Consider the following 22926-nt stretch of genomic DNA (forward strand, 5'->3'; position numbering starts at 1 on the left):
GCCCCCACAAATCTGCATGGATGCCATGCTTTATCAAAGGGCGTGCTCTTTGTTGGGCTGGCGCAGCAATGCACGACGGGCCCTGCGATAGGGCACTAATAAAGGTACTGGACGTTTATTAGTGCCCTGGCCCCCCTTGTGCTTATAACTATGTTCTATCTAGTCAGTAATGTGGTGATCGGAGTTTGATTAGGACGAAGAAGTTTAAATTAAAAATTAACTCCTAATTGGCCTTACCCGTTATCTATTGTTGGTAATCTTAGATCCTGTAGCTAGATGTTTGAACCAAGTGGGGGAGGAGTGATTCAGTAAGCTGATTAAAATTCTAGCCTTTTATAATCCATACGATGGACAGAACACTGGCAGGGAGCCTCCGATTCATGTGCATTTCTTAAGATCAAAAAGTGAGTTCAGATAAAAAGAGAGGGTGAGCTTGAAAGGGAAGATGTAGTTAACTCATATTTTGAAAGTAGTTGGAGGAGTGGTTGGCCTACCTGAAATTATCTATTTCTGTAAATGCAGCACACACCTTGTTCTTCCTTATGAACCAATTATTGAGGTCTGCGAGCCTTTAAGCAAACCTTAACCAAAAACTCCAGGTTCTCTGGCATTGTAATTTACATGGTGTTAAGGTGGCTCATATGTTGCTTGACTTTGAGCTGATACACAATATCTGGCTTAGAGAGTGGCAATCAGTCTTCAGAATTATGTGAATTTAGTAATTAACAGGTAGATCATCATATTTGGTGTTTGGAGCTATCATCAACAATTAAATTGTTCTATTTGGAAATTATTATTTCATACCCAAGTCACTGGAGCTTTTATGGTAAATAATTACAAACACGATACATACAAAATATTAATGTTGTTTGATGACGCAATACATGACAAAGCCAGAGACTGGAATAAGAATGCAGAATAGAGTCAAATGTCTAGAAGAAATTCCAACCATTAGTATTTATTTTCTGTGCGCTTCTTCAAGAAGAATGCCTAAGATTTAATTGGTATGGTTTTTAAATTATGATCAATATGGCTCTGTAGTGCCGGATTTTTCTACTCTCTCATTTTGCTGCCATTTGTTTCTTTCTTGTCTACAGAGCACAGACTACTTCCCTACTATTTTTAGGATTGCTTAGGACTGTAGACATATATTTAGCATTGAATAAGGAATATAGGTATATAAAACTGTCACAGGAATATTAGGGTGGGTGGAACTTGCAGAGTTTCACTCTGCAAAGTTTCGCCAACAGGTTGAAAATATCCTACTAGCTCTGCAATTTAGCACTGGTAGCGCGAGCAGCGCATAAAATCAGCACAAACGGAACACGCAGCCTTTCGAGTTGATTTTGCTCCACTCAAATCGAAAATCTACTCGAGCGGTAGCAGATCTACTCGAATGACAGCCCTCTGAGCAGAATGCCCGAGACCACCCGGGGTAAGAAATAGTGTTAAGAGACGCCAAATCTTGCTCATGCTCACCAGCTCCAAAATTTTTAGTCTCGCAGGTAACAAAATCAGCCACACAGCGATTGGCGGAATATGGCTGGAGTAACTCGGAGAGGTCAAAATTCCTCAGGCGGAACGTAATTTTTCACCCATTCCTAAAGAATATAAGATACAGATCCCATATTGAGTCATGGAAAGAGGGCTTGAGAGCCTATGGAATATGAAAGCATACAGTTCAACTAAAAAATTATGCCTTTTCATCATTCTCTTGGTATGTATTTTGCAGTACATGCAACTCTATGTAGCGACTGAAACCCTTGTCATATAAGGACTCTAGGGAAAAACGGAAAATACAGACCTCATAAGGAATCTAGGGGCATATGTAGGTAAGCGTTTGCGATTCGCAAACGCCGAAATTCGGCGAATTTCGGCGTTTGCGAATCGCAAACGGTGCTTTGATATGTAGGTGCACATTAGCTAAATAAGGAATCGCAAAAATTGCGATTCCTTATTTTGCTCAAGCATTTAAGGAATCGCAATTTTGCGATTCCTTAAATGCTATGTAGGAGTCAATTTTAAAATGCGATTTTGACTTAAGGAATCGCAAAATACCACCTACTTCAAGTAGATGGTATTTTGCGATTCCCTTTCTAAATGCATTTTTTTTTAATTCAAAGTAACATATAGTGCACAGACATGCCCTTAGGGCATGTATGTGCGCCACATGTACTTAGAGGCACATTCCAGGGGTGCAACAGGTGTCCTTTGGACACCCTAGCACCCTTGGAATTGCGATTCTCAAATTGCGATTTTCTCATAGAAAATCGCAATTTGAGAATGTATCCCCATTCATTCCTATGGACCTCTTAGCCCATAGGAATGAATGGGACACTCATTTCTTAACCCCTTCCATGCTCATGACGAGCTCAGCTCGTCATGCAGTACACTGCTCGTGTGCTCATGACGAGCTGAGCTCGTCATGAACAATGGGAAATCTGGAGTAACAGCGCTCAGGGGGAATTGCCTTAGCACTAATGTGGTTAATTGCGATTCGCAATTTGCTTATCGCAATTAAGGAATGTTAGAGATTCGCAAAAAAATTGCGAATTTTTACCTACATTCCATTTTCCTATTCTCAAATAGCGATTCCTTAAAAATCGCTATTTGGGAATCGCAAAATGGAAATTACCTACATATGCCCCCTATAGGCGAGTGGAGAACTTCTCTCCTCTTTGTGGGCTCACTAGGAGATCTTGCAGGAATAAGTTATGTTTTTTCAGAAATAATGTGTAAAAAAATAGCACATTTCTTTTAACTATCTTAATCAGGAGCATGTTAGTAGTGGAAGTGGACAGACAGTCATTGCTCCAGGTGAGTCTCATGAGCTTAGGGCTACTGCAGTGTACAGAGTTTCAATAGCTTTAGGGTTCTTTCTGATCTAATATGCACTTGGTTTACAATTAATTCTGGTTTAGGACAACTCTATTTTAGAAACAAACATCTAAAAGGGAACTATAGGAAAAAAATACATGTTTACTCTTTGCATCCCAAATAATCTATTCTCTGAGGGCAGACTTTATTTCCACATTGGATTCCTACAAAAACCTATAGGGAACTGTCATAAGACGGTTTTTACTTAAATTAAATAATATATATGTTAGCCCTTTTACCTCCTTTGCAGTACATCAAGTAGGAAAGGGGGACCTGGGTATTTATTCAGCCAACTAACCCACATTGTCGCCTGATGTAAGTGCATATAGAGGAAACTTTTAAAAAACCCTGGCATGGAGCCTGTGACATCCACCTGAAGGTATAAATATGAACATAGCAAATCTATAACTGTTCACATTTTTCATAACCCTGAAAAATGTATTGATGGATATCTGATGTCTCTCGTACCCCTGTTTGGCTGCTCAGCATTAAAACTGAAAATTCACATATTGACTTCTTTCCCAGCTGTTAACATTTCCTTTTTCCTCACTCAGAAATGAGGACAGTGTTATTTGGGAAGGAGAGCATAGGTATCAGTCTCCTATGGTCTTCTCAGTGGAGAGATACTACACATACATACACCTAGACATTATGGCCTCCACTCATTGATGGTTATAGGGTTACAGCACTCTGTCTGTGATATATACCTCCTAATACATTTAGAAGTGGATGTTACAACAGATTAGCTGGCCTGAAAGATGCAGTGAAAATGTAGTTTCTGTGTTTTTGTATACCATTTCCATAAAAATGTTGTTTTCTGGGCATCTTTCATACCGAGAGATGGTAGAATAAAAGGAGCCCATATATTTACTACACAGGATCCTCTGAGAATAAGGATAAAGAGATGCTAGATGGGCTTCAGAGTCCTCTGATCTACCTGTACGTGCTATGCTATGGGATTTGTAGAGCGCATGGCGACCCAAAGGCATCCCAGTGCTAGTAAAGAGAGGGTGCACAACAAGACAGATATCAGCAGCCGTCTTAGAGGGCTTTACAAATATGCAGCTCAGTGTCTAAAGTCCTGATGGCCAAGGAGAGGGAGTTCCAGAGCTTAGCTACATTAAAGCTAACCTAGAGTCCTCCTTTTCTGGCCCTTTTAACTGCAGGGACGGTGACCAAATGTAGGTTGGAGGAACGGAGTTCCCTTTTGGGTCCATACGGTTTAAAAAGCTGTTGAAGGATGGGAGGACATTTCCCTTGAAGGACTCTATGGGCAATGCAGAGCGACTTATATTCAATTATTTGAGCAATAGGGAGCCAGTGAAGGGAGCATAGGATGTGCCTTCTAGTATTGTCAAACTGTGATTGAATTCACCTCGTCATCCTACCATTATTTACAATTTAAAATAATTTCTCTTTGCCAGCATTATGCCCTACAGTTTAAAAATAACTGATGCACACAAACTACTAACATTGCTTTTAATTTCTTTTACTTTCTACTCTCAGAGAGTTTGATCATGCACACAATAAACTCATTTAAATTAATGTGCCTACTTCAGATTTCTTTCATGCTGTCAATATGTCTTATAAAGACCCCAACGCTTTCATTTAGAACCACAGAAATTAGGGTATAATTTGTGTTAGTATTCAAATAAAAGTAACAAATTAATTGGATTCAACAAGTAGTAATTGGAGTGCTTTGGCTCCATCCCAACCTGTAAGCAGAAGCAATTCTAAATGTAGAAAATAAGAAGTATCCCTTTATTAGGTGTTTAGCTGTTTCAATCGCGGGCAAGAAAACAAGAGCATAGCCCTTCATCGGGCTGTGTGAATCTAGGCATGTGCAAGGTGCAGATTGAACCTCACCTTTGTGCTAGGAGAGGTAAGATTGTGTTATGGAAGGTGCATATATTTGTAAATTAGTTGGCGGAACGTTGGTGGAAAGTAGAATGAACAGAGCCATGGAGTGAAGGTGTGAATGGTCAATTCCAAGAATGTAAAACTGGTGGTTCTTTGCTAGGCTCCTTGTAGAATGTAGTCCCAAAGGCATGTTTACACTTGACTCCCTAGAGCCTATTCCTTCATCTTTCATCATCAGACATACGTTGTGTGGGAATGAGATTGGGTAGGTTTGTAACACTGGTGCCCATCATGGAATAGCTGCATCGCCAGGGGTCCCGACAGCTGCAACTATTTCCACATCTTTTACTCTGAGATAGTGGGAAGCAGCAATACAGAGTTTGTCAGGCAGTGTGCAGCAAACACGAGGACAAAGGGAATTTCGGATAGTGCCATTAGACAGGACTTCAAACAGAGGACCAGAAAGCAACAAGTTAGATGTAACTAATTGGTACAGGTTGCAAAAGGCAGGAATGTAAGGCTGGTAGGGGGATGTTGTAAGGGCGTCCCCGTGTAGCAGGTACACAGAAACAAATGTATGGCAAAATTCAGGCAGGACGGCAGGCTGAAAAAGGTAGGTGGAGGCAAGAAGGAACAGCTGTAGCAGGCTCATCTTTAGAGGGTGGCTGTTAAAATTGGGATTTTTATTAGGCTAAGGCATGTGCCAAAGCCAGGCAGAAACCACTATACTAGTCAGGATAAAGGATTTACACTCCTAAAATAACCCCTGCTCACTCCCTTGGTAGCTTGGCAAGAGCAGTCAGGCTTATATTAGAGGCAGTGTGTAAAGCATTTGCACATAACCAACAGTAATACAGTGTAAGCACTACAAATGGACACCACACCCGTTTAGAAAAATATCCAATATTTTTATATACTTAAGACAAAAACCAAAAATGATAAAAAAATCCACAATACAGTACTTAAAAATCTTCCGTTATCAAAATATGCTTGAAAAACAGTTCCTTGATGTCAATAGCTTCGTCCGGGGCTATTAAGGCGTCGTGAACAAATCCAAACAGTTCTGGCTGACCGTGGCGTCGCGGGCCAGCTACAGTGTTGAGAAGATCTGCAAACAGTACCTTTTAGAAATGCCGGGCATCGGCGACCTCTTATTGAGCTTCCAAAAGCACGGTGTCTGCAGGGGCCGGTTCCGGAGGTCGGTGCAGGAGTCGTCGGGCCCTCGAAGTCACACACGTTGCAGATCGAACTCCTCTCTGTTGAAGTCAGGAGCGCTGGCTTCTGTAGGCGTCGGGTGCAAAGTGCAAAGTGCAGCGGTGCAGTGTGTGGTGCCTACAGGTCGCGGTGCGAGCAGCGGCTCGGTGGCGGCATCAGATGGTGGCGTCGGTGAGACTAGGGTCGCGGTGTGAAGTAAATGCGGTGCTCGTCGAGGTACTGGCGGTGCAAGCAGCGGCATTGTCACTGCTGAAGCGCTGTCGTCAGCTGATGAACAGGAGTCGATGGCGCCTGTGTCTGTAGGCCAAGGTTGCGGTGCAGGATGAGGGCGGTGCGTCGTGTAACTTTAAGAGCCGTGTCCTCGAACCACGGTGCTAGCAGCGGCATAGATTTCGGCGTGGAGCATAGTCGTTAGGGATACCAAGATGTCGTCGTGAAGCGAGTTGGTGCGGAGTGCTCTGCCCCTAGGTCGCAGTGCAAGCAGCAGCTCGTGGTGGTGTCAGTACGTGTCGTCGGTGAGCCCAGGGTCGCGGCAGTGCCTTCAGGACACTGAGTCGGCAGTTGCGTCGGCGACGTTGTCAGGTTGCTTCTTCTTCTGTTGCAGCACAAAACTCACAGTCCCCAGTGCTGAGGGCAGAAGAGCTTGAAGTCTTTGCTGTTCCTGATACTTCTTGAACAGGGGGCAAGCTCAACCTCAAGCCCTTTGGAGAAACTCACAAAAGTAGGTTGCAGAAAGTTCAGTCCAGTCCTTTCACTGCCCAAGACAGAAGCAGCCACTGCAGGCCAACACAGCAAAGCGCACAGTAATGGGGTAGTTCCTCCTCACAGCTTTTCCAGCTCTTCTTCTTGGCAGTCTTCTTGGTCCAAAAGAGTTGTAAAGTTCAGGGGTCTGGGCCCCAGTATTTATTTCGCAAAACTCTTTGATCTCTTAGGCAGAGAGTGTCTGTGCCCGGCCAGAACCAGTTCTGCCTTCTCTGGTGTGACTTCCTGGCAGAAGGTGGAGACAGCATGGTCAGAGGCAGACCAGGTCCTTTGAGGTGCAAGCAAATCTCCTCCCCCTTCCCCAATTGCAGCCCAGGTCTATTAAGCCCTTTCCAAACTCACCTAGACTATCTGGAGCCACTCCTGCTCCCCAGCCTTCTGTCATCCAAAACCCAGACAGGCAATCCACATTCCAGCAGAGCAACACAGGATGACTGACCATGAAAATACCTACTTTCTAAAAGTGGTATTTTCAAACACAGAATGTAAAAATCACCTTCACTAAAAGATGCATCCTTAGATTCTGAGTTCAGGCATACTAAACTTTATTTTCCTACCTAATTACCCGGGCCTGTTATGTTTATAAGATGTTATAAACAAACTCTCCATTCTGTCTTATGGGGAGCAGGAAGCCTTGCAATAGGGAAAAATGAAATTGGCCCTAATTCACCATCAGGACATGCCACACACACCAGGGCATGTCCTACCTTTCACATACACTGCACCCGGCCCACTGGGGTACCTTGGACCTACCTTAGGGGTGGCTGACATGTAAGAAAAGGGAAGGTGAAGAACTGGCAAGTGTGTTCACTGGCAAAGTCGACATGGCAGTTACAAACTGAGCGTAGGCTCCGCAATGGCGGGTCTGAGTTACCTTTTCAGGGCTACGCATGTGGGTGGCACAATCAGTGCTGCAGGCCCACGCGTAGCATTTGATTCACAGGCCCTGGCACACTCAGTGCCCTTTACTAGGGTCTAACAAGTAAATAAAATATCCAATCATGGAGACACCAATCCATAACACAATTTACCACAGGAGCACTTGCACTTTATCACTGATCAGTAGTGAGAAAAGTGCAAAGAAACACTACGCCAGCAAAAACAGAGTCAAAACCGGGAGGTCAGAAAGTAAAAACTCAGGGGAAACACGCCAAAAGATGCCATGTCTAACAGTGGTGCTTAAGAAGGCAATCAGATGGCCAGAAAGAGGTTTGCCAGCAAAGGTGTGAAGACTCAAACATATGAGAGGACATAAATATAATGCTCAGGTTGAGGATCGTAGGCAGGACAACAGGTCAGAGCTCAACCATGTAATGTGTACTTGTCACTCTTGTTGATGGTGGGGAATTGCATTTTCATGAACATGTTGTGCATTGGAGTCGGGTGCTGGAGCTATGATCCCCCATTAGGCAGACAGGTGTATTAGCCATGGGCACTGTGGTTTCACACTATATGGTTCATCTGTTCAACCATCCTAATTTCCCACCAATCCTCTGATAACACCCCTCAATCCTTCTGTCATGACGGAGCCCAACTCTTTGCCATGTCACCACCATGCCCTTCCTAGCTGGTAGACCCTTCTACTGTAAAAACAAAATTCCCATAATCCGGCAGACAGGCGCAGATATTCACTATTTAAGAATATTAATGAATATCCCACAATGTAGAATAAAAGTTCCAATATCAATCCTGCAGCCACATTATCACATAATATCAAGAGCATTGATATTGACTTACCCAGGAAGGATGGCTGGAAAAGCGCCTCTGGGGACCTGAACCTTTCATTGCCAATAGTGACCAACTGACCATCTGGCAACTCATAACTTTTCTCTAGCGAGGATGAGGAGGCAGCAGTCATCATTTCCTGATCAAAGTCCAAAGCAACATAACAGAGCTTCTCTTTAATGTCACGCACAATTTCCCTTTCAGCTGTGGTAACAAAGCTGTAGCCCCTCTCGGTCAGAATCTTCATGAGGTAGTCCGTCAGTTCACGACCAGCCAAGTCAAGACGTTGGATGGCATGAGGCAGGGCATAACCTTCATAGATGGGCACAGTGTGGGTGACACCATCACCGGAATCCATCACAATACCAGTGGTACGACCAGAAGCATACAGGGACAGGACAGCTTGAATGCTAACATACATAGCTGGTGTGTTGAAGGTCTCAAACATGGTCTGAAAAAGAAAAAATTTACAATGCAATAAGAGAACAAAGAATGGGGCAAATGTTGGTTGACTGATAATGGTTGTGTTAGCCATCAGAAAACGCTGTAGTTTCATTAACTATTTGAACTAATGTTAACACTGTTTATTGCATTTCCAGAAACATCCTACAGATACATGCAAGATTCTGGCCAGTAGAGTGTAAATAATATGCAGTCCTATTGCAATCAATCACGGTTGGTATCCTTTAAGGCACTTAATGTGGATGGGAGGTCAGGGAGAATCATCTTAATTATTATGTGGAAAATTGAGTTATTAGCAAGGTGCCCCAGAATTCCAGAGATGTGGAAAATGTCATGGGAATATACGTGACATAAAGCCTATCATTTTCACAGTCTTTTATGATTGCACCAAAATGTTTTCTTGCTCAGACAGTCTGAAAATTAAACTTTCTAGTTCAGACCGTAGGAAACTAGATTATGTAAAAAAACGTGTAATATTTTAGGTGTAATTAAGAGAGATATAGGGGTAAAGGTATCCTCTTTTCATATGTTGGAGTACGCTTTGGTTTTTAGTACAAATCTGATCTCCGAATGTTCTTGCTTAGAAATAATGATGGCATTATATGCTTTGTATTTTATTTAGATTCTATAACTCTCATTGGGCCCAACTTAGACTTTGGTGAACAGAGTAGTTCACTACAAACCTGGTGGGTTACCATGTCAGCCTAATCATCGTTCCACCCGCTCTAATATAAGGGACTATCAGAGTAAGGATATCAGGCCTCCTGCCCTATTTATTGCAAACCGTTTATTTCTTTATTTTTTTTATTTTTGTCGCCGCCCGGAAACACTTGGCAGTCCGGAATATCAAAGAATGGGAAATGACACATAGACTCTGTAAGAAATCTCCCAGGGTGTGAGGGTCATTAGTTCTTTTGTTTTTCAATAACAAACTCCTACTTTATAAGTCTGTTTTAGAAACAGAAATAAGTTTGGTGCGCAGCCATTTGAAAAACAAAAAGATGAAAGAACAATTGATGGACGGAATTCAGAACAATGTCATACATTCACCCCAGTACAAAGATCTGGGCCTAAATTCTTCATTTTTTTTTGCTCACCGTGCCATTCCAGTTTGGACCCAGCCATATGCAAATCAGTCTTGACCCTGTGCCCAATGGGAACAGCCAAGCCCGCATTGCCAGGCCAGGTACTCCGTGGACTGGAAACAAGCATCCTAGGACTGGTTTCGGGCTTTCAGTCCTCATCAGCCAGGATAGCTTGAACCCAGCAGCATGGAGAGCACAGGACCCACGTCTGGGTATACCCGTCCCACTCAGGGTGACAAATACAAAAAAAACTATTGATGGACAGAATGCAGAACAATGTCATACATTCACCCCAGCACAGAGATCTGGGCCTAAATCCATTGTTTTTTGACTCACCATGACATTCCAGTTTGGACCCAGCCATATGCAAATCCGTCTTGACCATGTGCCCAATGGGAACAGTCCAGCCCGAACTGCCAGGCCAGGTACTCCCTGGACTGGAAACAAGCATCCTAGGACAGGTTTCAGGCTTTCAGCCCTCATCAGCCAGGATAGCTTGACTCCAGTGGCATGGAGAGCACGGGACACACATCTGGGCATACCGTCCCAGTCGGGTGACAAATGCAAAAAGAGCAATTGATGGACAGAATACAGAAAAATGTCATGCATTCACTGCAGTACAGAGATCTGGGCCTAAATCCATCGTTTTTTGCTCTTTGCTCACCATGCCATTCCAGTTTGGACCCAGCCATATGCAAATCAGTCTTGACCCTGCGCCCAATGGGAACAGTCCTGCCCGAACTGCCAGGCCAGGTCCTCCCTGGACTGGAAACAAGAATCCTGGGACCAGGTTCTGGGTATTACCCTTCATTAGCCAGGCTAGATCGAATCCAGTGGCACAGTGACCAAGGGACCAACGTCTGGGCAGACCCTTGGTCACTGTGCCACTGGATTCGATCTAGCCTGGCTAATGAAGGGTAATACCCAGAACCTGGTCCCAGGATGCTTGTTTCTGGTCCAGGGAGGACCTGGCTTGGCAGTTCGGTCTGGACTGTTCCCATGAGGCACAGGGTCAAGACTGATTTGCATATGGCTGGGTCTAAACTGAGGTGTCATGGTGAGCAAAAGAACGATGGATTTGACCCAGATCTCTTGACTGGGGTGAATGTATGATTTATTCAGCATTCCGTCCATCATTTGTTTGCGTAGCGCTATTTAAAATACGGCAGCCACAAATCAAACTTGCAGTGCCTCAGAGGAACCTCTGTAACTGTGGTTCCGGAGATCACCGCTGGGCCGGGAGTGATCTCTGGATATGGTGGGCAGTAGTCCATCAGGCTGGAAGACTTAATGTCTTCTGCCACCCGGACAGGTGGAGAGCTGGCACCAAACACCAATCAGGCCCATTACCTTTGACATATATGACGGAATACATCTTGAGAATTACAGTTGTCCCGGTACAATGAATTAACTCCATTTTGAAATATGTTTGAGGTTTACGCTGACATTTTGTATTTAAGAAATGGTAAGATGCTGGTAGGACTGTGAAAGAAATCGTTATGAATTTTATAAACTGTAAAGCTTTCTTTGAGATATAGGTGATGCATCTTCATTTTTGTAATAATTGTTTACAGGCTATACAATTTACCTATCTCGCTGAATTGTTTGTTGTTCATATCCATGGTTAAGAAGGAGGTCGCCTAAGGACTCACAATTATAAATATATCTGTTGACAAAATGATTCCTAAAATATGCACTAATTGAAAAGAAAACATTTAAATTTACTTCATGGTTCAAATCTAAAACTTATGAAGTTTTATATCAGTTCTGTTTATGTGAGCGGCATTTCAAAAGACATGCAATAACGAAACAGGATGATTGATGTTGGCATTACGTTCCTTCAGTGAACTCTGCCTGGAAAGTCAATACAGTTTGTGGAGGGAACCTGTTGACACATGCGTTATCTCTTTTAGGTCCTTGATTACCGTGGCTTTGGATGCACAGAACTTAAAGAAGAAACCTACTCAAAGGAATTTGTGAGTGAGAGCATTATCTAAAGCAGGCTTTCCCTTTAGGAAAGGTGCTATTCGTTTAGTTTCAAGATAATATTTGGAAAAGTAAGAGGGTGGAGGAGAATGTTAACACATTGTTTCACTGGAATAAGGGACAGAATAAAACCCTTTGAATTCCACTACTGAACTGAATTAGTATTGTATGTCCTTTCCTAAGTGTCAAATAGTTTACTCAATAAAATTAAAAAAGATTCCATGACAACCAGCCATAATCTTAATAAGTATGATTGTGTTTCTATGCAGCGATTCCGTATTCTTGGTGAAATACAAACTAAGCCTGAAGGATGTATCTGCCTTGGTAGAATAATCAAAACCCCAGACAACAAAGCGAATCCACTTTTTCCTAGAAGCTTCTTAAATAAGAGCTTCTCACTCCTCAAACCACACATTTGATTTTGTGAACTTAAGTGTGGCCAGTGATTCTCTCTATGAAAGTAGATTTTCAAAGGAATGCAGACAACAAAATGAAAATATTATAAAAAATGAGTAAAAGTAACAAAATGTACAGAAGTAATAAGCTTTCTTCGAAGGTTATGATTGCTCAAGGTGTGGGTATTGATTAACACACCTGTGTCATCTTTTCTCTGTTGCATTTAGGGTTCATTGGTGCTTCTGTTAGCAGGACCGGGTGTTCCTCTGGGGCAACTCGGAGCTCGTTGTAGAAGGTATGATGCCAAATCTCCTCCATTTCACACCAGTTGGTCACAATACCATGTTCAATGGGATATTTCAGAGAAAGGATGCCTCTCTTGCTCTGGGCTTCATCACCAACGTAGCTGTCTTTCTGGCCCATACCAACCATCACAACCTAACAAGAAAGGAAGAGGCAATGTAATGAAAGCAATGATTTTATATGTATTCACAACTAATTTAAATAATTAAAGTTTGATTAAAAGTGACAAATACAGCTGAAACCATTAAAAGGACATCCATATACACAACCATAAACACAGGGTTCTAATTCACAGAGGGGTCCGAAGTAAGATGGACACTTGGAAAACAGCTTAAGTAGTCCACTGTAATTATTTAAGGATGGAAGACAAGTCCTGATAATAGTCAAACATTTGGATTAATTTACCCCATTTTCTCTTTTTCTCTCTCTCTCTTCATTATCAGCTCTTTTTTTCTATATCTCTCTTGATCTATTTTTCTGTACAACTCTCTCCGTCTCTCTCTTTCCCTGTACATGCTAAATATTTAGGCTCGATATCTTGATGTATTCAAATCCCACAGGCATGTGACTAAGGGCTTGACTACAGCGAGCCAGTTGCCTGAAAACAGATGAAAGTCTAAAACCTTGGCCAGCAAACGACAATCTTCCATCCTCCCCCTGACCCCACTGAAGTTTCCTTTGCAGTCATTGTCAATTTTTTTTAAATGTATAGTAAAAAGCGTATGTCTCCTTGGAATCTAAGAGGTTAACTTGAATAAATTGAAATGGTATTTTCCATACTGTCTCAGTATGGAGGGACTGTATGCTAATGAGCTACGTGCAGAATGTTATTGTGAAGGAGTTTCATTTGTTAATGTATAACAAACAATTGTATGCCTCCTTTGTGGAATCCAAGATGTCCATTCAAATAAAATTAAATAATATTTTCCACACCGACTCAGTTTTGAGTGACTGCTTGCCAACGAGCCATGTGCAGAATTATACTGTGGAGGAGTTTCATTTCTAACCCGCCCCATTTGGCTACAGCGCCGCATTCTAAAACGATTGCAGCATTAACAGCTTTTTAATAGCTGAACCCTTATAGGTGGATTTCTAGCTGTTTCTAAACGTATACTTTTTCACTTTACTACAAGTTTTATTGAATTGTAGTGATTTGCCTGCACTAAGTAATTTACTTAAAGCTATTTTATACTGATTTGTATGCATTTGTCTTAAAGTGGCCTTCTTGTTACCAAATCGCAAAATGGGTTTGCGATTCATTATTTGGAAGGGGCGTCATTAGGGCGTCCCTTTCAAATAGTGAATCCTAACAGTATGCATGAATGTTTTAAATCGTTTAGCACATTATCACTCAACTAATATATGAAGAAAGGAAAATCAACTAAAAGAGCCAACCTATACCAAGCTGTTCTTGCAAGTTAGGGGTCACTAACCTGGTGTCTAAGGCGCCCCACGATGGATGGAAAGACAGCACGTGGAGCATCATCTCCAGCGAAGCCGGCCTTGCACATACCGGATCCATTGTCGATTACCAGTGCAGCAATATCATCCTCCATGGTGAACTGTGGGAAGAAGAGTCATGAATATTGTTAGCAGCAAAAACATGTGGAATACAGGGGGAGCTGGAGAGTAGAATGGCATTCACTCATTACACATTTCCCCCCATATAAACTACTTGTGAATTGTTGCTGCATTCTGTAGGCAGTACAGGAAGAGGTGCACAACACCCCCAACAGGATTCTCTAAATTTGTTCAGTAATAAGAGAAAATATAATCCCTCGTGGTATGTGTATATTCACACCAAATCCAGGTCAGACCCCCTAATACACCAGCTATAATTAGTTTCCTTATTTTCTCTGTTACTAGACCCAGCTTCATAGGACGTCTCTGTATGGCAGGGATGGGGTCCTTGCCAAACACATTTTTGAAAAAACTAGTTTAAAAAATAGATAATTTCCAAATGTATCTCAAATAGGGTTAGAGATACACCCCATTTATTCCTCTTTTGTGTGACTGATTCTCTTTCTATCCACTATTTGGTTGAGGTTCCCAGTACCACACCTCTTGTGAGCTTAGTTCCTCTTGTGTTTCCATTTGTCGTATAGCCATCTAAATTCCCAAATTTACCATCTGTGGCCGATGACCCTCACATTCATCCACTTTGTGTTGTTGGATCGTCATTCCATTCCATTTCCTCCCCTCCTTCTGCTCTTTTGGGTTGCTTCTACCTCATACTCTCAACGCCCTCCCTTCCGCTAATTGCCCACTTGAATAATCCTTATGTGACTGCGGCTTATCCTCCCTTGCATGAGGATGATCCCCTCTTTTATCCCCCTTGTGTAAGTGATGCTGCCTTCAACCCATCACACTACATTCCTGTTACTCCATATCTAGCCGCTTTGTGAGGATAATCCACGTTCCCCGCGTGGCTTGAAGGAGGTCTTCTATAACCTTTGTGGAGGACTGATTCCACTTTGAAGACTATTTTTATCTGGTCACACCATTTCATCCCAAAGAATTTCAGTTTGTTTAAAATGTAAATGCTTGGTATGGCATTGTAATGTAGGCTTTGGTGATGTTTAGGTAAATCACATTCATCGCCCTGCCTTTACCTATTTTTCTTGTTACTGACTCGAAGGAATCAATTAGATTTGTCTAATATGACCTTCCTGTGTAACATCACATTTCACTGGACCTAGTAACTAGATTCTCCCATGAAACAGTGACATATGACTAAATCCTGCCTGATCTGCCTGAAAGCGAATTGCTGCTAAAAACTCTGTTATTGCCCAGAGGAGAACAAAGACCTCAGGAAGCTGTGCCCTCGCCCACCCGCCTCCCGCCGCCTGACCCCTGCTCTACCTTTGGGTCTGGCCGCCGAGCGGAGCGCGGTGCTGGGGCAAGACAAAAACTACACCACCCAGCATTCCCGGCGACGCATTCCGCGTCAATCGAGCGCCAGGAGGCGCATAAATTTGCTGTCGCCCCGGTCGAGGGGGGATCTGCCTGAAAGCGAATTGCTGCTAAAAACTCTGTCATTGCCCAGAGGAGAACAAAGACCTCAGGAAGCTGTGCCCTCGCCCACCCGCCTCCCGCCGCCTGACCCCTGCTCTACCTTTGGGTCTGGCCGCCGAGCGGAGCGCGGTGCTGGGGCAAGACAAAAACTACACCACCCAGCATTCCCGGCGACGCATTCCGCGTCAATCGAGCGCCAGGAGGCGCATAAATTTGCTGTCACCCCGGTCGAGCGGGGGATCTGCCTGAAAGCGAATTGCTGCTAAAAACTCTGTTATTGTCCAGAGGAGAACAAAGACCTCAGGAAGCTGTGCCCTCGCCCACCCGCCTCCCGCCGCCTGACCCCTGCTCTACCTTTGGGTCTGGCCGCCGAGCGGAGCGCGGTGCTGGGGCAAGACAAAAACTACACCACCCAGCATTCCCGGCGACGCATTCCGCGTCAATCAGCGCCAGGAGGCGCATACATTTGCTGTCACCCCCGTCTCGCGGGACGCCGGGCGAAGCCCGGGCCAAGGGCGGGCCCGTTTCAGCCCGTTCCAGCTTGATCCAGGTTGGGCTGGGCCACCCCCCTTGCTTCATTCCATCTGGACCCTACCCTAAAGGTATTAACTTTGCCCATTGACTTTGGACATTTTGAACATTTAACTGTGAGACCTTAAACTGTTATAACTATGACTAGGGGTTTAAGAAGCAAAACAGCCCTTAAAGCTGCTTCGTTTACAGGACCTATTGATTTATTCATTTCTAAAACAACTGAGGCCATTAATCAAAATATTGCTGTGTTGGAATGTAGGGTGTCCCAGGACCTTGCGACTGCCCGGAGATCTTCTATGGGCCCTATAGCAACAGCCTTAACCCCACTGCCATCAGCTACCCCTATCCCAATTCTAATACAGTCTGGCACCACAGCACAAGTTCACTCCATCCCTAGTGCTGTAGATTTATCAGCCACTAATCTGTCACTGGAATTGGATTCGACTGAGAACCTTGAGATAACCCCAGACCTTGAGCATATTTTATCCGAAGACCCGGCTCAGGATCTAGCACAAGCCAATAAGCTTAGGGGGGCCAGAGAAGGTGCCGTCCCAAAACAGCCTGAAGCGCACAATAAGGGGAATACCAATATAATCCAACATACTACCAATAATAAGAAAGGGCCTATTGTCTCATTAGTCAACAATCCCCTTTCCAGTAAAAACTCTGTTACCTCACATTCATCTAGTCTACAATGCCCCACTTTGGACAATGTTCAAGAGGGCGGCCCAAGCCCGTCTGACAGTGATACTTCACAACTCCTTGCTAGTTTTAGGGACTTACTAAAATTTCACCTTCAACCTTTGGAGAGGAGTATTATGGCAATAGAAAAGCAACTTGCCATACTACTCACCAAAATACCCAACCAGACTAGGGTGGGAACTACCACAACCGGAGGGGTACCAGTAGCAATTAATTCTGGGTCTACACCGGTTAATCCACCCAGACCGCCTGTTACACCTAAAGTACAGGCAAAAACTAAAGAGCCTTTAACCACCTCATTACCTGCTCCAAATAATTGTGCAACTTCCAAACCCAATGCTAAACCCTCATCTCAACCCACACCTCAGGTACACATATCTAGTCATCAAATCTCTACACAACTCTCTCCTGCAGTTATACCCCCAGCCGCCAGCGCCATCGCGGCCAAGGGGCCTCTGCAGCCACCTCATGACAAACCCTCGGTTACCCAAAAATTACATCATATAGATACTAAGAGGGGGCCTAGGCCTAAACGCCCAGTTCACCTTCCACCGGAGGTCTCCCCATTTACGGTAATTTTAACGGGAGTCCCGGAACTTCCAGCAGGTACTGATGAACCTTCCTGGTCCCTCTTGAATAAAATTCTCCAATGGCTTAGTAGCAACAGGCCACTACAGCCTACTAATACCTGTAGAATATCTTCAGTCCGTAGGGTATCATGGGTGGGGGCGAGTCCTAAGAGTATCCAGGGGGATTGCGTCATTGTTACCTGTGAAGACGCATCCTCGGTGAATCATATTTGTTCATGGCCAGAGTTGGAGAAGAAAGGGGGAATCGACACTCAGCGGCTCTCCTTTTTCTATCCACCTGTATTTAATTTTCATGCTCCAATTTTAGCCCCCAACTGGGTTATTCCTCAAGAACAAGCCTGGAATTATGGAGGCCCTTGGATGACACAAAAGAGCAGGAATAGGGATGGGCTACCCCGTCCCTGGTACCCCAATAAAGGCTATCCTATGGGGAACGGATGGCAAGGTATTCACACCAGCAACAGATTCGACTGTCTGGAGATGGTCGACTGACGTAGTGCCCTATCACCCTCTAGTCAGCCAGCCATCAAGCAGCCTGGGTCCCCCTATGTTTGCAAGCTATCTGTTAATGATAGAATTACAGCATCCCGTATCTCGGACTGTGTACCCGCCGTTGATCGGGCGGGCCGACGATATGATACGGTAAATGAAAGAAGCCCCACAGAACCTTTTCCACCCTATACTATTACTAGTAATAACCAAACCACCCATTCTTGCATAGGTGCCCCTTGTATTAGCCCTGAAGTGAGTGCGTCCTCTGATGCCTCTAGACTGGGCTTAGTTGTGAGCACCCCGGAAGTTAGTCCAACCATACCTTGTGTTCCCCAGCCGGTGATGACCGTTTATGATACTATCAAGTATGCCGGTCTTACCCTTATCTCTTGGAACATAGCCGGTATTGCAGGGAAATTAGACTCACCCTTTTGGTCCAGGTTTATTGGGGGAGGTTTTGATATAATCCTCCTCCAGGAAACCTGGTGCCAGGAACAAATCAATATTGAAGGTTACTCATCCCATTGCCTCAAAGCCACTAAATCTAGTTCAGGTAGGGCTAAGGGGGGTCTTCTGTTGCTTCTGTCCAACAAGTTGTGTAACTGTGTAGTCAGAAGCAGTTCGACTGTGGGAACCCACAGCCAGGTAGTGAGGGTTGATTGCAGTAAGGGAATCGATCTGGTTATAGTAAATTTTTACAACAACATCTTTGATGCCTCCAGAGGGAATATTTTATTCCCCCTTGAAAAGGAAATTGTAAGGGTTATGGGCTTTTCGAACAGAAAGGCAGATGTTATATGGGCAGGGGATTTTAACCTACAGCCATGCCACCTGTCCAAAGGGAATCCCTGTGGCCTTGGAACAGTAATGTCTAACCAATGGGGGGGAGTGGGAGAGAGGGAGGATTTCCTCCACTTCCCACACTGTCACTATGGATCTATACTTAATAAAATGTTAACCAAACTAGACCTACACCTGTTAAACTGTAACAAAAACATCCAGACAGATACGTGTCCCACCTTTACAGGAAGGGATGCTGGAACATTTATTGATCACATTTTGCTGTCTAGTACAGGGGACTTTTCCAACCTGTATATCAAAGAGGAAAGCCTCAGTGACCACAATAGCATTTGTATTACCCTCCTGGGTCACGGTACTTCACCAGTGATAGGAGAAAAGTGCTCCACTGATTTAGTACCTATTAGACCAAATGGTCTAAGGATCAGATGGTCTGGAACCAACTCCTTGGCCAAACAAAAGGAGGTTATATCTAGCTGTAAAACCCAAATTAGCTATTGTTTAGAAAATGTAATTAACCCTGAGTCCCTATTGTCACACTTCATCACTATCAACACTATTATCGAAGGTATCTTTACTAAGGCTCCCTCATCTAACAGAGGTATGAAGCAGGGATGGTTTGACAAACCTTGTGTATTTGCCCTTCGGGAATTGAAGAAGGCATTAGGTACCAAACCACGAGACAGTGACGGAATAAAACATCTTAGGGCCAACTATAAAATGGTAATTACCAACAGAAAAAAGATCTTACAAAGTGAAGCATGGGATAAGTTAAAGGAAGCAGTTGAGACCAAAAACTGCAAATTATATTGGGATACAATTAACAGCCCTTTTCTCAACAAAGATGGCATCCTGGAATTAACTTCCTATGTCGCATGTAATGACTGGATCATCCATTTTTCTAACATCTTTAACCCGGAAGGGACACCCTTAGATGTTTCAACTATTGAGGCTTCACCCTGGATACCTCTACCCATGGGAGTAACACTGGAGGAGGGTTATGAATAACCCTGGGCGGGCGGCTACGCTCCGTGCACGGAGTGTGCGTAGTGCCGGCTTCTACGCATTTTGCGTAGCAGGCGTAGAATGCGGCACTACGCACGCTCCGCAGACGGAGCATAGCTGGCCGCCACCCACCTCCCTCCCGCCCTCCCTAAATACTTTAAATTAATAGTGTAAAAGAATTAAAAGGCACTTACCTTGCCCGCCGCTGCCTGCCGCGTCCCCGGGGCTCGCTATCTTCATTGCTTCCGTCTTGTGTATCTAATGCGCATGCGCGAGCGGGCGCGCATGCGCATTTCTCACGAGAAATGCGCATGCGCGGTCGCCCACGCATGCGCATTAGTACACAAGACGGCAGCCATGAAGATAGCGAGCCCCGGGGACGCGGCGGGCAGCGGCGGGCAAGGTAAGTGCCTATTAATTCTTTTCCACTTTTAATTTAAAGTATTTAGGGAGGGCGGGAGGGAGGCCTGCGGTGCGTAGTGGGGCTACGCGGAGTGCGGAGGTGGGCGTAGTTTCTCGCCCACTTCACGTAGCTCCGCGAAGCCCCACTACGCCCACTACGCCCAGGGTTAGTTATGAAGGACTTTCCAATAGTAAAGGGGGAAAAGCTCCAGGCCCGGATGGGGTTCCCATTGATTTACTTAAAGCTGAACCAAATTTGTGGGTCCCCATCCTGGTGAGGATTTTTAATTGTGCGGCAGAAGGCAATTTTCCTCCTTCTTGGGGTCAATCAGTTATAATTCCCCTATTCAAGAAAGGTAGCAAATCTGAGGCCTCCAACTATCGGCCGATTTCTCTGCTGGACGCCTCAATGAAGGTTATGAGCAGGATTCTGCTTAAAAGGTTAGAAACCTGGGCAACTGATTCGAATATTTTAACTTAAAGTGCAATATGGCTTCCGGAAAGGTATGGGCACTTTGGAACAATGTGTAAATTTGGACCTTATTATCAACAAATATACTGTAGCCAAAAAGGGCAACCTTTTTTTATGTTTTGCTGATTTGAGCAGCGCGTTCGATTTAGTTAATCATGCTATTCTCTGGGAGGTTTTGCTAGAGTCAGGGGCACCGAAGGAAATTGTCCACTTTTTAGCCAGGCTTTACGAAAAACTCTCTTGTAAGGTCCGTTATGGCACCCTAGGCGAATGTACCCCATTCCTCAAAGTTTCAAGGGGAATTCGCCAGGGATGCGTTTTGGCCCCTCTTTTATTTTCCCTTTTTATTAATGGTGTTGATCGTACCCTGGTTGACATTTCCGCGGATGCCCCTTCGATTGGAGGTAATCCCGTCCCACTTTTACTATATGCGGACGACGCCGTTCTTTTATCCCGTACCCAGATTGGCCTTCAGCGCCTAATCGATAGTTTTATGTTGTTTATTCAAAACAGAAGGCTCTGTGTGAATAAATCAAAGACTTATGTTATGTCATGCGGGCAGGCTGCAAATAAGATGAAGCATAGTTTTTTCTTGGACAGTGATAAAATGACACACGTTAAATCTTTCTGTTATTTGGGAATCACCTACACCAACAATGGGTCTTGGACTACTGAATTTGATAACATCAGTTTGAAAATGCTGCGGTCCACTAGCAGTATATTTCGATTTGCCACTAAACTTGGATCGAGAAGCATCCCAGATATGATCAATATATACAACATCCGTTGCGTTTCTTCTGCACTGTATGGGGCGGGTGTATGGGGCCATAGTGTAGGCCCTTTGCTCCAAACTGATGAAAATAAGTTTTTAAAGAGATTGTTATGTGTTCCTTCTTCTGCCTCTGTACAACTAACCCATGATGAGGTAGGGATCGAGTTTATATCTGACTTAGCAGCAGTCCGGCCACTTTTATTGTGGCGTTCTATTTGGGCTAAGCCAGAGACTCGATTCACTCAAGAGATTATTCTTGATTGTATAGGTTTGGACCACTCGTTACGCATACAATGGCTGAGATACATTCAGTTCTGGTACAACCTTTTATTTGATATTGATGTCTTCCTTGTTCCAGAATTGGCAGTCGCCATCTCCAAAAAAGAAATCAAGCAAACGTTCTTAAATTTTAAAAAAGGCTGAGCGTGACAAAGTGTACGGTAAGTCAGCCACCGTGAAGTTCTATAAGGAACTGAATTTAATTCCGGGGCTTCAACCCTACCTTGTGAATGTGACTCGTCCATCTCATCAATTCGTATTAACCCGAGTCAGATTGGGTATCGTACACCACCTTGTTGCGTTCCCAAACCAGAAAGTCAGATCCGAGACCCCCTGCCCGTGTGACAATACTTCACGCCAGAGCTGTTGCCACTTTTTACTTTTCTGTAAATTTTACCAATTCTTAAGGGTAAAATACCTTAAGCCCATTTTTATAAAATACAACATCCGATCCGCAAAGACCGCATTGATATTATTATCCTCTTTGGAGAATGTGGATATTTGCTTTTTTGTGGCCACTTTTATTTTGAAATGTACAGCTGCCAGGAAAAGTATAGTGTTGTAACACCCTTATACATACCTGTCTGTACTGAACGACCTGTATATGTTGTATATAAAATATTTTTAACCTGTATTTTGCTAGTTTTATGCCCTTTTGAGACGTACAGCTGCCAGGAAATGTATAGTGCTGCTATTACTTTATACATTCCTGTCTGTACATAAAAGTTGTGTAAATGTTGAATTATCATTTATGTTATAAATCTACAGTATGTATTGTATGGTCCTTTTTCACACACTAAATTTTTCCTTTTATGCCCATTCGAGCCGCCCGGACTTTTGTCCTGTTTTAAATGTACAGCTGCCAGGAAACACCATTTGGAGTGATAAATATATTTGATATCCTGTCTGTACACATATGATTCTTTTGTATAACTTTTATATTGCCCATATTATCTAACTATTATCTGTTGCCTACTAACTGTTGCACATGTTTTTTTTTTTATCCCCTTTTTTTATATGTACTATTCATGTGTACATTTTGAGTCATATAAGGTATTGTATTTTAATGTTTGCTTGTATGATTTGTACTTTCAAATCGAATAAAAGCTTATGAATTGAATTGACTAAATCCTGCATAGGTGATTTCATAAACGTTCTCCTCCCCAGGCGTTGTATTGACAAGCCTAAAGGTCC

The 22926-nt window shown here is 43.7% G+C and overlaps 1 protein-coding gene and 1 long non-coding RNA gene across 2 annotated transcripts in view; one reads left to right on the plus strand and one right to left on the minus strand.

Moving 5' to 3' along the window:
• LOC144786080 (uncharacterized) overlaps window positions 1-12728 on the plus strand; it is a 367986-nt gene extending 355258 nt beyond the window's left edge. The window contains exons 2-3 of the long non-coding RNA XR_013602079.1: window positions 11900-11962; window positions 12596-12728. This is a non-coding gene — a long non-coding RNA (uncharacterized LOC144786080). The remainder of the gene's footprint in view (window positions 1-11899; window positions 11963-12595) is intronic.
• The window catches only part of LOC144786079 (actin, cytoplasmic 1-like), a 62344-nt gene that overhangs the window by 4012 nt on the left and 35406 nt on the right, over window positions 1-22926 (minus strand). Inside the window, exons 2-4 of the mRNA XM_078665028.1 lie at window positions 14105-14233; window positions 12567-12806; window positions 8452-8890 (exon numbers count right to left, since the gene is read on the minus strand). Coding sequence (XP_078521154.1) covers window positions 8452-8890; window positions 12567-12806; window positions 14105-14227 — 802 coding nt within the window. The 5' untranslated portion in view covers window positions 14228-14233. The remainder of the gene's footprint in view (window positions 1-8451; window positions 8891-12566; window positions 12807-14104; window positions 14234-22926) is intronic.

The sequence above is a fragment of the Lissotriton helveticus genome, chromosome 10 (genome assembly GCF_964261635.1).
Source record: "Lissotriton helveticus chromosome 10, aLisHel1.1, whole genome shotgun sequence".
Taxonomy (NCBI): Eukaryota; Metazoa; Chordata; class Amphibia; order Caudata; family Salamandridae; genus Lissotriton; species Lissotriton helveticus.